Source organism: Zingiber officinale, chromosome 2B, assembly GCF_018446385.1.
Source record: "Zingiber officinale cultivar Zhangliang chromosome 2B, Zo_v1.1, whole genome shotgun sequence".
Classification (NCBI taxonomy): domain Eukaryota; kingdom Viridiplantae; phylum Streptophyta; class Magnoliopsida; order Zingiberales; family Zingiberaceae; genus Zingiber; species Zingiber officinale.
In genome coordinates this window covers 36,302,332-36,321,127 of record NC_055989.1, presented here as the reverse complement: position 1 = coordinate 36,321,127, position 18,796 = coordinate 36,302,332, and the positions used below count along the sequence as shown (strand labels likewise).

General features: G+C 36.0%; 1 protein-coding gene across 1 annotated transcript; it reads right to left on the bottom strand.

The window, feature by feature from the left end:
- Nucleotides 1-14,229: 14,229 nt before the first annotated feature.
- LOC122048240 (protein NEGATIVE REGULATOR OF RESISTANCE-like) lies at nt 14,230-14,673 on the bottom strand. The gene has a single exon (XM_042609834.1). It carries the CDS (start codon nt 14,671-14,673, stop codon nt 14,230-14,232), a length of 444 nt encoding a protein of 147 aa, XP_042465768.1.
- Nucleotides 14,674-18,796: the final 4,123 nt, after the last annotated feature.

The window sequence follows — 18,796 nt, the reverse complement described above, 5'->3', positions numbered from 1 at the left end:
ATAACATACGGACAGATGAAGCTTAAATACTTCTACTGCTTGCTACATCTTTTGTTAACTTGCATTCATTAAAGGAATATAGTTATTCATTCTACAAATTAAAACTACTGTTCATCAGTTTCCAACAACCGAACATCACATGCAATGCTTCCATAAGACAAAAACTCATATAATAATAATAGCATGCAAAACAGTGACCAAGAAAAGTTCCCAAAATCAGCAAGACCTTTATCATGCTGCATTCATCACCACAGGTATCTCATGCATGTTACAATCTTCATAATGACATTCAGAACTTGTGTTCATATATATAAATCTTTGCATAATTCGGTCATGACTACTCCTACTGGTGACGCATTGCAAAGAAATTTATTACTAGCCAAACCTTTAAACATTAACAAGGAAACATTAACTAAACAGCAGTGAAACCTTAACTGAACTCATGTAGAAATTATCCTCTACCACTAACAAGGTGCGGTGAAACAAAATAACAGCAGTAAACTGCACACTAGCATTTTTCCATACAAACTGTACTACCTTAGCTGATTCTTTCCCAGCATCAAATAAACACCACAACACAGTAACATAAGTAACCAATTCCCAGCAGAATTAAAAGGTAACTAATCCAGCAAAAACCAAAAAGAAACCAATCCTAGCAATACAAAATAACTCCACGCTAGCAGTAACAAAAAAAAACTAGCATGTACATTTCTAAATTCTTCTAATTATTTAAGAAAGAAACCAATTAAATTAACTCGTAGAAATTTCTTAGCAAGGTCCCAAGCTTCCATATCAGCCACCACACACACACCACCAGCGTCTCCTTGTCGCCTTCCTCTATAACACTTTTGCTTTTCCTTTACTCTTATCCGTATCTGCAGTAGGAGGAAAGTAGTATCTATAAGCTAAAAAGCTTAGTAAGTGCTATCTACTCACAAAAACTCGATAAAGAATGCATGTGCATAAAGGAAAGCAGGAAATACATGCTCCACATGAAAATAGCAACTAAGACTAAATCATGCATCTCTAAAAGGAACAACAGATTCAACTTGCTGAAATTTACAACTTGGATAAAAGAACTTGTTCCATTTGTTCCCCAACTTATACTTTTATACTTTAAAATAATATTCAACTTTTCTTGGGCCCGGCATTGTACCACTTTGCGCGCATTCTTAATGAGAATCGAGGTAGCTAATCCCGAAACCACTAAGATACTTCTAGACCTTGTGCCTAGGGGCATCTTGGATCCCATCCCTTGGACCTTGTGTCCGGTACATGCCCTTTAAAAGTAAAATATTTTTTTTTTAATCTTTAAATACTTCTTATAATAAAATGCCTTGGCATTTATTTAAGCACTTAGTGTGCTTTGATTCTAAATTCTGGAATTCAGGATCAACTTGTGACTTTAGTCTTGCTTTACTTGTACTTCTCTCATATATACATTATATAAGAGATTCTAAAACTATATGCCACTGATATAAACCAGTACATATGCAAAAACTAAACTCCACAGTAATTAAAAAAACTATACCACTGGTATGTATCAGTATATGCTCAAAACAGAATTCAACAGCCAATAAAAAAAAACTCATGGTCATAGGAAATAACTTTAGTCAGGCTCACGGCAGTTACAATTTCCACATAACAAGCTTGTAAAAACTAACATATTTTTGAATCTTAACAATCCTTTAATCATGATGTAACTTGAAGGAAATTTAACTACTTAAACATGCTTGAAATGTAAGGTAAATACATCTAAATAAGCATGCTGTGACAATCAAGGAAAAACCATCAAGATTCTGTCCGTGCACTAAAAACAACAAAGGATTGAAACCAAAGCTTAAACCAAATTGCTAGAGCAAAGGTCAAAATCCAAAACCGTATGCTAGAATGAACGCTGCTATTGTTCATTTCACAACCAAAATGCAAAACAAAACCCCGAGAGCTACTCCTACCGCAGGTGAGAAGCACTTACATCGGGTTCTTGGACTTACAACCGAAGGGAAATGCTCTAGGGTTTCGGTGGGGCTTCGACTCCACCGGTTCCTTGTATTTCCCGAGTTCTCCTTGTCGGAATGGTCACCCACGGATGAAAACCGGCCGGAAAAACCCTTCGCCGACGCCGGAGGAAGGAAACCCTAGCCTTGGCTGCGGTTTCGCCTGAGAGAGTCGGCGCCGTCGCGAGAGAGGAGAGGAGAAATTTCGAGAGAAAATTTTTAGGTTTTCCTCTCTTAACTTAACCTCTTTTTATAACCTAGTTTGAATTCGATTCCAACTATGCTTTAATTTATTTCTCCCCATACTTAGTTAACAAAGCCTATATAGCTCAGCTGGTTGAGTCGTGTCCGGTTGGGTCAGTCCGACCCGAGGTCGTGGGTTTGAATCTCACCTTCAACGTTATTTTTTTAAAACTTCTTTCTTTTTGTAACCCTACTAAACGACCTCCAAAAATTGCATAAAAATACTCTAAAAATTTCTAAAAATTTCTAGAATATTTTAAAAATATTTTCAAATATTTTTATGGACTTTTAGAACTTGAAATAGGGAAAATTGGGTCGTTACAGACCGAACCTCCAAGCAAACAGAGTAGATTTCCAGCCAGCTAATTGGGTTTGACCGAAGTATCGATCGATCGAACCTTAGGATCAGTGAACTGAATAGTGGATATGCGGTGACCGAGATCAGGCCGGATTGCTCAGATCAGACCAAATAAGCCATCAAGGATAGCGGGATGGTCGACCGAACGGAGGGATTGGTTGACCGAATGAAGATTCATCTGAAGTTGAATCTAGATAGGAAGACGGGTCGATTCAGGCTGGATCGGTTGACTGAACGGTGGGATCGATCGACTGATCATCGATGAGTCAAACCTGATCCCAAGATCAGTGGATCTGGATCAGGTCTGGGTTGGCTATTTAAGGAGAGCTTGACCAGTTGCTTCAACAACAATTCCAAGATCAAGAATGAATTACTGCTACTCTCTCTTACGCTACTCTGACATTCGACGAATGACTTTTATTTCTAGTTTTGTCGGTAACTTTATTATATTACAATTGTACTTAATATTTGTACTTATTTCCAAATCTATAGTGATTGCCTAATAAAAGCGATCAACGATCGTGGACCTTGAAATAGGAGTCGTCACAGGCTCCGAACCAAGTAAAACCAAAGGTGTTCGCTTTGTTTTACTTATTCTTTATTCTGATGTATTATTTTGTGTTTTCCGAAACGAGTCAAAAAGTTACGAGTGCTATTCACCACCCCCCTCTAGCACGCATCGATCCTACAATAATTAATATATCTACATGACATATATGACATGAGCATGACATAAATTTAAATATGTTGTAATTCTTTATTGGAAATAAAAATAGCTATAAATCTAATTTTAATAAATCAAGATTTATCTAATCAAATTAGAAAACTAATTTTCAAATTTAATTAACAAATCACATCTAGAATTTTTCTATATCTTTTATTATTTTATAAATAAATTTTTAAATTAATTTTAAAACAATTTAGGAAATAAATAATTAATATATCTTACTTTATTATTGAAAAATTTAAATATAGATATTTTATGATTTTTCTAAATTTGTTCAAATTTGGTATTTTCTAATAATTTATAAAATTTTCTAAAAATAAAATATTTTAATAAATCTGAAAATTCCATAAAAGATATTTTTTATAATTTAATTCAAAATATCTCAATTTTGGATTTTTTAAAAAAATAGAATCTTTCCAAATTTAGAATTACCTAACAAATTAGGGAAATTTTTTAAAATAGAATATTTTTTAAAATTCTAGAAAATTCTAAAAAAAATAATTTTTAAATTAATTGAATATATCTAAATTTAATTTTCTAAAACTTTTTAAAAATAAATTTTCCTAACAATTTAGGAAACTTTTTTTAAAAAATTCTTTATAATTCTAGAAAATTTATAAAAATTAATTATAACACTAATTACGAACTGTAAAATAATTTTATGATTATGTCAAAGAATGATCGGGCTCTAATACCACTTTTGGGATATGCCCGATGCGGTGTGCTAAAAACACATTTTGTAAACATATAGAGCGGATACTTAACGATAAATAAACTAATTTATTACATCACACACCGCACTCATGCAAGATACAGTCACACAGAAAAGATCATAAATCCAAAGAAATCATATAATAATTATTCTAGGTATATCTTATAATGATCTGTAACGAGAAGGGCATCAACTTTTTATGACATTATCAAACCACGACTCTATTTGTATCCATGCTGAGCTATTCAAGACAACTTCAAGAGAACAAGAGACTAGCCACAAGCGAAGGAAAAGGGCCAAGAAGAGGAAGAAGAAGTAAAAGGAAGATCTTTTTCCTTTGGGTGGCTCACAACAACAAGAGAAGAACCTCTTGTTGTGGTTAGCGGCAAGAGAGAGGGAGAGGGGAAGAGAGGTATTGGGTTTAGATTTTCAAAACCAAATCAAACTAATAATGAATTATGTGTTAATTCTCTCTTAATCATATCAATATATATTCCTCTTTAATGAGTTGGATTAGAAAACCCAAATTTAAACCATTAGTCTTTAACTAAAAATTAACCCATTAACCCCTTGGTTTGGTTCATAGCTAAACCAAATTGGTTCATGACTAAACCAAATATGGTCCAGCTCTTTCATAAGAGATGTGATCCATCCGCACTTCCATTCTAACAAATATTTCTATATTTGTATTATGTATGGTCCAACCAAACATTTATCTCTTGATCTGAAAATCTTATTCTTTAACTTGCTTTACATCTTTTAGAGACTTGTAGTGCGTGTGACCCAATAGGTTCAAAGTTTATCTTGGCCTTTTATAATTAACTACTTATTATGGAATGATCATAAGTGGCACCTAGTAGTACATCATGATCCCCAATTAACTAGAAATCATAGTTGATCTCAGAACTAACTTTGAATCCTTCAGTAGATATAGTGAGTCGTGTCTCATTTCTTTCGCTCGTCTTATACCCACTTGGTTCAGGATATGGTCTATGTGTCTGCCCCCACTAGGCTGACTACGTCATACCTAGCCTAAGTAATACTTCCTTGTTATGCAATTCAAATTACTCATACACGTGTATAAGAGTCTCATACTCTTAACATGTGATGTTTTGGCCAAAGACTTTGAGTAATAATCCTAACGATATAAGTCTCCTCACAAGGAGTAGTGAATCCTTTGTGAGCTATCCAAACACCTTTGAGCACTTCTACTTTTACCCAATTATCTTGGGTCTACACCTCCAAGAGATGTTTACTTAAGATGTCAAAGTATATATCTCTATGACAAAGATGACTTGTATCCCTCAAGTCTAAGGAAACTTATACTCGTGATGTAATAAGTGTTAGAATGTATACTAAAAGTCTAGCTTTTTGTATAAATATTTATTTTGAAATAAGAATCACATTGGTAAATTGTCTACATTTATGATAAGTGTAGTTGTCCATTTAATTTATATTATAGATAACATGGTGTGAGGAGACACATAGAAGATCATGTTATCAGTTCCTTATAAATTATAAATAGTAGGTCACAACCAAGATGGAATGGGACAAACCATTGGAGTGGTTGTAGTGTAATTCGGTATTAGTTTATCTTGACTATAAAATTACACTAGTACACTATGAGTGTATTGAGTAGGACCATTTGAGGTAGTTTTTTTTTATACTGACTATATAAAAGAATAAAACTTCTATTATTATGGAAGTGCATACTCTTAATCATAATATAATAACAAGCACGTATACTTAATATTTATTTCTTTAATTTATCAAAGGGTGCAATTTAGTTCGTTAAATCAATATGCCTGATAAGTTGGAAAATGATATTATTTGTATGGTGTGTTGTTGATTGTAGAATGAAGTTGTGTCATAGTAATCTAGGTTGATGATGTTCCCTTGAGGAGCTCATAAGGATTGTCATGTAAACCCTGCAGGTGGACTTAGTTTGACATGCCAATAAGGTTGAGTGGTACTACTCTTGGAGCTAGATATTAAGTGAGTTGTCAATAACTCATTTAATTAGTGGGCATTCAATATCTTAAACACAGGGAGACTAACGCACTCATGATAAGAAGGAGCCCATATTGTAATATGAGATTGTTGCGGTAGTGTAATAATAACTCTTTAGTAGTATGAGTTATTATTGATGAACTTGAGTTGGGTGTTCGGGGCGAACATGGGAAGCTCAAGCTCATCGGGAGACCAAAACTAATTCCTCCTCTCGGTCCCTGTTGTAGCCTCTTATTTATAAAGCCTTATATCCACTTAAAGCCAAGTTTCTTACCCATCTTGTTGTGGCCGACCAAGCCAAGCTTGGAGCCCAAGCTATGGCCGACCAAGCTAAAGAGTGGAGCCAAGTTTATGACTAGCCAAGTTTGGAGCCCAAGCTAGGTAGGCGACCACATTCAAATAAAAGGGTATTTTAAATTTTAAAATCTTTCCTTTTGTGGAAGTCATGATTTTAAAAGAGAGTTTTTAAATTTTAAAATCTTTCCTTTTATAGATTTCTACAAAGGATTAAGAGAGAGGTTTAATATCTTTCCTTATTTGTAGTTAAAAGGAAGATTTTAATTTTTGATAAAACTTTCCTTTTTTGTAATCATCCACATGTTTTAAAAGAGAGATTTTAATTTATAAAGTTTTCCTTTTATAACTAACAAGGGATTTAGAAGAGAAATATTTTTTTATTAAAATTTCTTACCGAAAATAAATAAGAAAGTTTTAATTTTATGTTTAAAACTTTCCTTGTTTGGAGCACAAGTATAGGGCCGGCCATGACAAGCTTTAAAGGAAGTTTTAATTTTTTGTTTTAAAACTTTCCTTTTTAGTCATTGGCAAGGAATATAAGGAAGTTTTAATAATGTTTAAAACTTTCCTTTTTTTTCCAAGACCAAGAATTATAAAAGAGATGGAGGGGTGCCTCATGAGATAACACATCTTCTATTCTTCTCTTCCAATCCTTGGTGGCCGGCTCTCTTCCTTTTCTCTGCTCCTTTTGTTTTCTTCCTTGGAGGCCGACGACATCTAGTGTGGTGATCTCTTTGTGGCCGGTTGCTTGAAGGAGAAGAAGAAGAGAAGGAAGCTCTCTTGTCTAGCATCCCTTGGAGGTTAGTTGGTGGCTGGATCTAGGAAGCAAAGGAAGAAGCTTGGGTGGATTTCATCTTGGAAGATCGTCACCCACACGACATCCAAGAGAAGGAGAGAAATACAACAGAAGATCAAGAGGTCTATAAGCTACAAAAGGTATAACCAGTTATTAGTTTCCGCATCATAACTAGTTCATCTTTTGTATAGATCTTGAAAAACCAAACACAAGAGGTTATCAGTTTTAGGTTATCATTTTTGTTATCGATTTTATTGTTTGATTTCATGTTTTGATATTATGCTTCTATTGAGGTCTCTATAGTTAAACCTAGTTTTCTATAAGAAGTTTGTTTTGATATTGTGCTTCTATTGAGGTCTCTATAGTTAAACCTAGTTTACTGTAAGAAGTTAAATATCCGATTTCTTTGAAAGGCTTTGTCTAGGAAGTGGTGGATGATCCCATACCCAAGAAGGCCTAGTGCCTCGCCATGTTTAACCTGGAAGCCGATCTTTGAAATCGATATTTGATTAACTTCTGTAATATGGTTTAGCTTAGGAAGATCACATCGGTTAAACATGGAGTAAAAATGTTAAGTATCGTTTCCAATCCAAGTTTAACTTTTGAAGGACAATTTGGATTAATAATGTTAAACATCATTTGCAATCCAAATTTAACTTCAGTAGAGCACATGGGTAGCTAGGATAGTTCTATGCTTGTATAAATTTTTGTACTGGGGAACTAGGATGGTATTCCGAGTAGCGACCAACAATTGGTATCAGAGATAGGTTATACCTCTGTGTGTTTAATTTTTAGTTTAATTATGCACATGTCATACATATTTTAGGCAGGATAATAGTAGGATATGCAAATAGATTAACTCTGTGGGTGCAGGCTCCAACTATTATGACCTATTGTGATTGTATGTGATTGGACCCTCGGACATGTCGAGGGTATTTTATGTGTGTGCATGATTGTATTTATTAAATACAGCAGGAGCTGTATTAGTTTTAGGATTTTACATTTTGTTCGATCTAGACTTTATGTACATTCCTTTGTGGAATATAGGATCGATATATGTAAAATTTTATTTTTGTCACGGATCGTATCCTTGCGAGGTGTGGTGCTATTTGAGGGTCAGAGGCGCAGCAGAAAAGGAAGCTCGATGGGGGCGATGACATGAGCCCTAGGGTTGGCGGCTAGTTTTGATGACTGCTAAGGCTGGCAGCACACGGAGGGCAGTGATGGAAGAGGCTATAATAGTTGAAAATTTATTTTTCCATATGTATTGCTTTTATTTGCTGTGATGTGTGTGTGTGCATGTTAAAATCCTCATTTTAAATAACTAAGTGGGAGAGGGATTTATAAATAAATTTTACGGTCTCCATTACTGGTTTGTAAGTGATGCAAACAAACTTGCGTGTTAGCTCTGAGTGCCTTCCTCCACATCAGATGAGTCTGTTTGCAGATCACTAGATCAAACTTCTTTTATGGATGATTATAAGAAATTATTTAGGAGTGTGTGAGCTTCTCCATCTGAAGGGCACAATCCTATTTAATGGACTAAGTATCAAGTAATGGTATACACTTAGGTGCATTTAATAGTATCCTCCCCATCAGAGTCACTACTATTATTTATGTGACCGAAGGAATACCAACTATTAATTTTATTTGTCATAAAGTTAGGTTGAAAAGAATAAAATTAATGGGTAAAATGTTCTCTTACCAATGTTTGAATTTGTATACGTCCACACTATCATGACATACAAAATTCATGGTGTTTTGAGGTGTTGGTGAATTTAAATGATATTGTTTGAGGAATCAATATTATTCTAAATTCTTAAGTTTTGACCAAGACTTATTTTGTGATTCTTAGGATGACTTTCAACCCACTTGTTATCATTCTGAAAGAGAACAAACTTACTGGTTTAAATTACATAGATTGGAAAAGAAACCTGGACATTGTCTTAAGTACTGAAGGCTATAAGTTTGTACTGTTAGAGGTCTGCCCTAATGAGCCTAATAGTGATTCTAGTGAAGAGGAGATTAAGTATCATAAGAAATGAGTCAAGACAGATGAGATGGCGCGGTGTTACATTTTGGCTTCTATGTCAAATGTGCTGCAACATCAGCATCAGTCCATGCCTACTGCCTATAACATGATGTACAATCTCAAAGAACTCTTCGGACACCAGAATCAGGTTGCTAGGCAAGAGGCTATGAGAAACTTAATGACAACCACCATGTCAGAAGGTACACCCGTAAGAGATCATATTCTCAAAATGATGACTTACTTGAACGAGATACAAATCCTTGGAGCTGAAATCAATGTGGAAACCCAGGTCGATATTATTCTCCAAACGCTACCCAAAAGTTTTGGGTAGTTCCGTCTGAATTACAATATGAATAAAAGGATTTATTCATTGGCGGAACTACTGACAGAACTTCAGGCAGCAAAAGAGCTATTTCATCATAATTCTTAAATTCACTTTGCTAAAAATGTTTTTACTTCTAAGTCGAAAGGCAAGAAGAAGAAGAAGAAACAAGCTGGCTCGATAAAGAAAGTGAATCAATCTCTAGGTACTGGACTAAAAGAAGGAGTGAAGAAGCCGAAGGGAAAGTGCTTCATTTGCAAGCAGTCTGGACATTGGAAGGCGGACTGTCCTCGTAGGAAAGAAAGCAATAAAGGTATATCTTATTCTCTAGTAGTTGAAACATATTTAGCGGTGTTATCTACCAGTACCTGGTGTGTAGATACATGAGCCACTGGTCATGTCTGTAATTCATTGCAGGGATTCCAAGAATCCCGATAACTATATGAAGGAGAGATAACCATCTACATGGGCAATGCTACGAAAGTGGCGGCTGTTGTAGTGGGAGATGTTTACTTATCATTTGATAGGAATAGAATTTTGATTTTGAGAAATTATCTTTATGTACCAAGTTTTAGAAAGAATTTAATTTCAATTTCTAAACTGTTTTTGGATGGATATACTGTTTCTTTTGATTACAAAGTGGTTATCAAGAAAAATAAGGTAGTTATCTATTCTGGTACATTAGTTGGTAATTTATATACTCTAAATCTAATAACTCTCATAAAGCAACAAATGGAAATTGATAATACATCCTCTAATTCTAATAAGAGAAAGAAACCTTCAAAAATGAACCAAACATATCTTTGGCATCTAAGACTTGGTCATATTAATTTAAGTAGGATTCAAAGGCTAATAGCCGATGGACTCTTGGGTTCATTAGTATTAGAAAACTTTCCAACCTGCGAATCTTGCTTGGAAGGAAAAATGACCATAGAGACCTTTTAAGGCCAAGGGGTATAGAGCAAAAGTTGTGTTGGAATTGGTTCATTCTGATTTGTATAGACCTATGACTATCCAGGAGAGAGGTGGTTTCGAATATTTTCTCTTTTATAGATGACTATTCGAGATATGGATACATTTACTTGATGCACCACAAGTATGAGTGCTTTGATAAGTTCAGAGAGTACAAGGCTAATGTGGAGAAACGTCATGGTAAAAATATCAATACACTACGGTCTGATCGTGGTGGTGAGTATCTCTCAGGAGAGTTTAGGAATTACTTATTAGAGGTTGGGATCCAATCCCAATTGTCTGCATCTGGAACACCCCAACAGAATGGTGTGGCAGAACGAAGGAATATGACTCTTATGGAAATGGTTAGATCGATGATGAGTTATTCAGAATTATCAAGTTCGTTCGGGGGATATGCTTTAGAAACAGTAGTGCATATTCTGAACTTGGTACCTTCTAAATAGTACCCTCTACTCCCACAGAATTGTGGAATGGGCGTAAGCCTAGTCTGAGTCATGTTCGGATTTGGGGTAGTCCAGCACATGTGCTGAAGGGAGATCACTACAAGAAAATTGTGATTCTACAACACTTAAATGACAACACTTTTTATAAAAAGCGTTGTCTATTTTTTTTAACAACACTTTTAGTGAAAAGAGTTGTCTATTTCATTATTTTCTTATTAATAGACAACGCTTTTCTAAAAACCGTTGTCTATTAGTGATTTTTATGGGTCAAAGACAATGCTTTGTAAAAAGCGTTGTCTATTAGCCTTTTTTTTAATGTCTACGACAACGATTTTTAAAAATTGTTGTCTATTGTTAAGTTCTCGTCTAAATCTAGATTAAACAAACCGTTGGATCAAGTAAGGAGTAGAAAAACTTTAGCACCCACCTATCTCCCGAACCCTTATCACCCGAAACTCATCTCACGCCTTCTCCGCCCAACTTTGTGACGGAATCTCCTCTAGGGTTCGCATGGATTTGGGAAGATCACTATCGCTCGCGCCCTCTCCTCAGCTCTCCCCGCCTCTCTATACGCCTTCTTTGTCACCCTCTCCGTCATTTCCTCTGGCATATGAGAGCTTTGTGAGGCTATTGACGGCGCCGACCATACCTGATCCCATGGTCGTCGCACTATACTCTTTGTCGATGAGATCCACTGGTTCTCCAAGTTCCAGCAAGACTCCTTCCTCCCTGCCATCGAAGATGGTTCCATCATTCTCATTGGTGCCACCACCGAGAGAACCCTAATCTCATTTTCCAATTGCCTGAAATTTTCTCGCCAGCGACGCCATCGCAGCCTTGGAAGCTCACGTCCTCACGAGCTCTACAGTTCTCGGGTTCGCGAGTGTTGTTGCCTGCCGCTTGCAGTCTCGTGTGCGCTGCTGCCTGCCGCTCGCAAGTGTTGTCACCTGCTGCTCGTGATGGACAGATTTCTATGGCAGCTTTCATTCTATCTTTAGGATCCATGGTATTGCCAATTTTGAATGTGCTACGTAGTATCTTTGATACACAATTTTTTCCCTGTCTTACTTTTAATATAACTAAAGTCATAATTTGGTTGAGTTTGTAAAGGTTGACGCTGCCAAGGAAAACAACAGGAAATATCAATGTTTCCCTCAATTCACCAATGAATGGTGAAGTAAATGTGTCTCTAGATCTTTTATAAAATTATGATAAATTGTCTAGGGTTGAAATAGGGCCGATAGGAAATTTCTCTGATTCCTCAACCTGCTCTTATTGAGTGCTTATCGGGTCATGATGAAATGTAGAAGTATCTATTACTCGTTTTGCTAAATATTTGTCTTATATGTGTATGCAGACTTGCACTCCAAATTGACTCATGGGCTTTCTTAATATAGTTGAATTGAGAGCATCAAAATATTAATCATCAAACATGGATCATGCAGCATGAATTATGATGGTGCCATGCAGCATGAATTATTTGATATTATGAAATGAGTTCATGAACCGCAATTGCTTTAGCAATTACACCTACTAAAGCATTCACTATCCATAAATTAACGTCTCTTCTCTTTTATCCTCCATATAAGAGTGTTCAATTGTGATGTGGATGCAGAGGAATCATTCCTGTAAGGGTATGATTATATGTGAAAATCTGCTTAGACCATGAGATTAACAAGAGCCAAGAGATGTTTATGGAAGTTGCATTATTTTATTAGGCTGTTAGGTAAACTTATGTAGTTCAATAATGCTATAGTTTTTGATACATTCATTGGACTTGCAATTTTATACAACTCATCGTTTATCGAATTAAGATGGACTTTGTAGTGATCTAATATGACACATTCTCAAGATGACAGAAATTTTGTTTTGTTTGTTTGTTTGTGACACTTCTTTTGGTCGACTGCTTGCTTGCTTGCAAATTTACAATTTGTTTCTCAAGATGCAATGTGTTGTTCAGCAATGATTTTCTCAATGCCAGGTACGACCACCAATCTGATGACTACTAACTCAATAAATCAATATTAATTGGATCATTGATTGACCATTAATTATTTTATTTATGAGTAGTTTAAATTCAATATAAAGAGTTTTGTTAGCTAGGTGGCAAAGTGTAATAAATCTAGTCATTGCCAAGTGACTCAGTCATACCCCATCAAGTTTTTCAATTGGACCTAAATCCTAATCCCCTGCTGAACTAGTCCATAAGTCCTATCGATATCATATATTTTTTTTTAATTTAGTTAAAAAAATACTTATTTATAGATGAATTTTTCAAAGTGGACTTTTGGAATTCTTTAGTTTACTTCCATGTGCTAAACAGAAATAAATTAACTCCAAGGGTACTATTTCGCATGAGTTAGCTTAATATTTTGCTGCAATGCTTGAGTAGCAATCTCTATGTCTTATCAAATGGTCAATGAAAATGATAGAGAATCTTGAATCAGTACTTTGTCTCCAATTTGCCATTTACCACTAATCATGAAAACGATCTCGCTAATCATGCAAAAATTAGTGGCAAAAGTAACAGAACTGCACCCTATTCCAGATGCTACAAGAAAAACCTTCATAGACATCGGTGGAACAACAGCAGTTTTAAGCAAAAACCGATGTCTTTGAGTATTTTACACCGGTTTTTCCAAAAACCGGTGTCTATAAGAGCAGATTTTCGCTCATAGACATTGGTTTTTAAACTGATGTCTATGCACGCCTTTTTTTTGTTAATAGACACCGATTTTAACAGCGATTTTTAAAACCCGGTGTCTATGATAAAATAAAATAATTTAATTTTCTCACCAATACTTAGCCGAAATTTGTAACACTTCACTCTTTACTCCAAACCTAAACCTATATCACGCCGTCTCGTAACACCACCACCACTTTCCTCCTCACCGCTACCCGTCCGACCATCTCTCTCAACCTCATCTCCCTCTTCCCCTTCCTAGATCGATGCACAGCACAGCTTGCCTTTTGTTTGACTAAGGACGCAGAGGGTAGCAGCGTAGGCAACCTAACCCATGGAGGACGAGGTGACGGAGTTGCATTCCATCCCCCCGACGCCGCCTCCAGAATTGGTAGCGGTGATGGCAGCTCACTCTCGCCCGCCGATCTCGGCTCCTCCATCTCAGCTGCACTCTCCGTCGCTCATGCGATCACCCCTACTGCCTTCGGTTACCCCGCGGTCGACCACCCCGCGGACGGCGATGTCGTGCACGCTGAGGACACCCAGCCGCTGGCCAGCCCCATGCGGAAGGTCGTGGTCAGCATGCGCGGGTACCTGGAGGATATCACCAATTAGAGAGCAGCAGCGACATTTGATTTTAGGAAACAGCCGGAGGAAGCACTGAGAGGGCGGTATACTCACCGAGGGGGCTCGGCACCGCCACACCCTCCGCCTCGGGCCCCGGATCGGCGTTGAGGTCGATGCCCTGTGGTCGCTTCGCCTCTTCATCTACCGCCGGCGTCACCGCTCGAGCTCCATCGCCCCCCTCGCAGGCGACCTTCTCGGCGCCGCCCCCGAAGAAGTCCTCCCACTCGAACGACGCGCCCCACCTGGCCGACGCCGCGGTGCCTCGCCCAACGGACACGAACTGCGACGCGTCGCGCATTCGGCGCAGGATGGCGAAGAACTCCTCCACGTCCTCCTTCGACGCCGCGGGACCCTTTTCTCCACGCGGCAGTGACGAACAAGCGGGTCGAGGCTTTGAGGGGAGACGGTCGTCGCCGCCGCCGCGTTGCTTCCGTTGGGAGGAGGATGCATCCATGCGCCCTTCCTGTTTGTGAAAATGAGTCAACGAGGTTAGCATTTAGCATTAGCAATGCAAAGTAGTATTAAACGACAATCCATGTATTGGAAATTGTATGAAGCTGACAAACCAACCAATTCGATCAAAACCTGCTACTTAAATTACTATTATTATCTTAAAAAAAAAGAGAGAAATGGAAGGTGAGATCAGGCCATGTTCATGCATGCTTCACACAGCAACTGATTGATAAAGTCTATATATTGTAAATTCTTTACTGAATTTGACTTATGCAGCGATTGAATAGGAGATTTAGAGTTTTTTCCCTAGCATATAGAGAAGAAGCAAAGTCTCAAGAATTACAAATTAGATAGAGGCATAACCATCTGATACAAAATGTAGAGTAAAGCACAGCTAATTAGATGGTAGACTGAGGGGTTTAGCAGAGGGTTATTGCACAATGAATTTGATCTATCAGGAAACCATCTGCAGTGATTGGTGATCTCTTCATCAATACTTTGCAGCAACCTGCAGTGATTTGGTTTCATCTCTTCCAGGTAACCTAGAAACTTGCATGTGTAACCTAGAAACTCAAGTATAGTGGAAGCTAAAAAATATTAGAGTTTCATCTTCTTGATCTCTTGATTGCAAGTATTAATTGATTGATGCATGCAATGTGTTTGATGAATTTCCTCAAAGTATTTAGGGAAAATGCATTGAAGCAGAATCTTGTAAGTTACCAACTTTCTAGTGGTATCATTTGCAAAATTACATTTGTTGTTTTACAAAAGAAAATATTGTCAGATGACTATAACTTTATTTTGAGTTAACATATTCTATGAGAAACATTGACTATTATACAACATGTCATATATATGAATTGGTTTGATACCATTTAGTTTTGTCATCACTTTTATTGTATTATCACACAGTTTATATCTTTTCTCTCTATTCAAGAAGATGATGACATATAGATTTGTTGATTTAATTTTGATGTTAAAATTTTGTTCTAAATTTCCTTTCATTTTTCATCTTTGAAATATTATGGTTTAGCACAAAGATGCTAAAATATTTGTGTCAGTTTAATGCAATGATGTAATATGATCCTTTTTGCTGCAAGAGTATTTAGGCACGCATAGAATGCATTTACTACAAACTGAGATTTTTAGGATTTTATCTATCTTCTCTTCCTCTTTATCTTTTCTTGTCTTTGCATGTATATTGTTTGAGTTAGTGAAGTACCATTATCAGAACGAGTTAAGTATGAGGTAATAATTTATAATTAATTTAATGACCTTACTATTTTACTTGCTTGATCTTCAATTAAAAAATAATTGACCACTATGTTTTATCTTCAGCTTGGTCTTTGAAATGGAAACTGAGCCTTTTTACTGCATGTTTTCCTTTTTGGTGCTAAATATCTTCCATCTTGAAGTATTCATCTTTTTCACAGTTAGTTTGCTCGAGAAGGGGCATGTTTGCATTGTTTTACCAAAGAAAATCATTTTGATAAAATAGAAAACTAAAATAGCATTTTTGAGGCAACAACTACCAACAATGACTTGCATACATAGTTCTTTCAGTCTATCAATGTGCTTACCATATTGTGATACCAACATTTATATTAACAACTAAACACGGAATTGTTTGCCTTATGTATTTTCTATGTAGTTTAAAAATTTTAACCTACCGTAATCCTTGCTCTATCTTTGCTAATATTCTTATTAACATAAAACTAAATATTTTAGGAAAAAAAGGGAAGCCTTCAACCTATCCGAACATAGACTTTTTTTTTCAATGTATCATTCAAATATACTAGGAAAGAGATTGTTGCATAACTTTTTTGCCGATATGATGCCTTATTAGCTTTTACTACCGATATTCCATTAACATTTAATTTTGATAATGATTACTAAAACACTTGCTGTTGTTGCAGAATGAAAATTGAACACTAAAAGTTAGGTACACTTTCACTGGGATTGATCACAATCTACTCGACAACCACTTGACTAGAAATATATCTCAAGGATTTTTGTGAGATTGTCAATCCTCTACCACACCATTTGACTAGAAAGGCAAATATGATAGCTTGGACTTATCATCTGGAGGATGCACTTGGAGGAATGATAGTTTGGCCTTTTCATCTAGTATGATTTTAATTTTTTTAGTGAAATATTATTAAGTTTTTATATTTATCATGTTATTAAAATTTTAAACAAATATCAAATGTATTTGCAGTTGACAATAAGAGAAAACTACTATTAGTGCATATGGAATGATACTTCATCTATTTCTCGTTTGGTATGATATTCAATCTTTTAAATTATTTTTATTAATTTTATATTTTCATTGTTTATTTTACTTACACAAGTAAATGCATTGTATTTGTAGGTGACAAGTACTTGGATTTTGCTTATAATATGAGGGTTAACAAGTACTTGGATTTTGAGTTCTCTTTGTTGTTATTATGTACAAACAAAATTAGAGGTAGACAGAAACTCTTCACCTCTGCAATCAAAATGATGGAAATTGGAAAGAACAACAACTATCTTTCCCATATAATTCTCTAATCTGAATGGACTATCTTATCCTGTTGACTGTTATGGGTGCTAAAGGGAATATATATCTCCCTATTACTAGCTTGCCATATGATAAACAATTATTTTTGCGACTCTTTTACAACATTATGAGGTCAACAAGCATTTAAACAATATTTGTTTTCCAATATAATCTCACCACACAAAACAGAATTAAGAAATTACTTTGATCACAGATTACATTCAAGCCAAATGTTATACAAGCTTGATTTTGTTTTATTGTTCAGAATACTGTGGAAACAAAAATAATATTGCATCATTTAATAATCTTCAAATGGCACTCTAACTGAATTCTGGTTTTGGTGGCATTTGCAGGTCCATGATGCTTCCTTCCAACATGTTGATAACCATGCTAATTGAAGGTCTATTTTCTGTCTTTATCTGTATGCACCATAAACCCACTATCATCATCTTTTTTGCAATTTCTTTAGTCTTAGGATTAGCATCAGTCTCAGGACTAACAAGACTGGTATCAGGAGTGACCAAATCATAGTACTTATCAAAATTATCATAAACCTAGTCTGGTGTTAGACTGGGTTTATGACAATTTTATGTGCATATGCAATTTGTATCATCTTCAGGAACTGGCAAATGGTCAAAACAAGTTTAATAATAAGGAGCACACATATAGCTTGATATCTGAATTGCTTCCCTTGCTGAAACATATCTATCAGAACCAATTAAATGAACTGGAAGTAAAGCAAGGGGATCAAGGTAAGCTTCAAAACAATTGCCTAGTTTCTTCCTCCAGTTAGATATCCTCTTGATCGATCTATCATCCAGAAGGTGGATTTTCTAGTGTACTTCTTCGAGTATATGAGCCTCACAATGAGCTTGTTAACTGGTATGTCTTCACATCTGTAACACCTATGAGAATTTCATAATTTGCTATGTTTCTGAAATAATGGACATAATAACTGAATAATGTGTCCTGACCCTATTTCTTAAATGGTCATTTGTAAACTTGTGCCTCTATTTTACTTTAGCAAGTTCTAATTTTTAGGTCATATTCTGTTCTTTGTTATCGTCTCATCATGCATTAAAATGTTCACTTGATTGATATTGTTTTCTTTTCTTGTTTCCCCCTTGGAACCAATAATTATTGCAGGACTTCACTAGTGGATTTTCATAGAAGTTGCTCAAATTGCTCTTACAAACTTTGCTTAGATTGTTGCGGAAAGATAGTAAAGGGATCTGCTTCTCAGACACCTGTAATTGATTCCTCCATGGCTGGTAGGAGACAGAGGGCAAAGAAGTATGTCATCAGAGAAATTGTTGGGAAAAGACGGAGACGTTCCATAGGTGAGCGACCAGATAACTCATCTTTATCCACCGTTGAATCTGATAACAAGGCTAAGAATCATGGAAGCAACATTCCTTGGCCACCCAAGGAATCTGGAGGTTGTGGAAACGGTCTTCTTAAGTTAAGTTGCAGCATACCATTTGTTTGGTCTAAAACGGACTTCTCTTCTCTCTTTCAACTATGATTTTTAGTCTTGGTTTACTAATATATTATTTATGTGTTTTTAGAGTTTACAAATCTCAAG

Coding starts and splice junctions, on each gene's coding strand:
- LOC122048240 (XM_042609834.1), bottom strand. CDS start 14,673: ATGGATGCATCCTCCTCCCAACGGAAGCAACGCGGCGGCGGCGACGAC.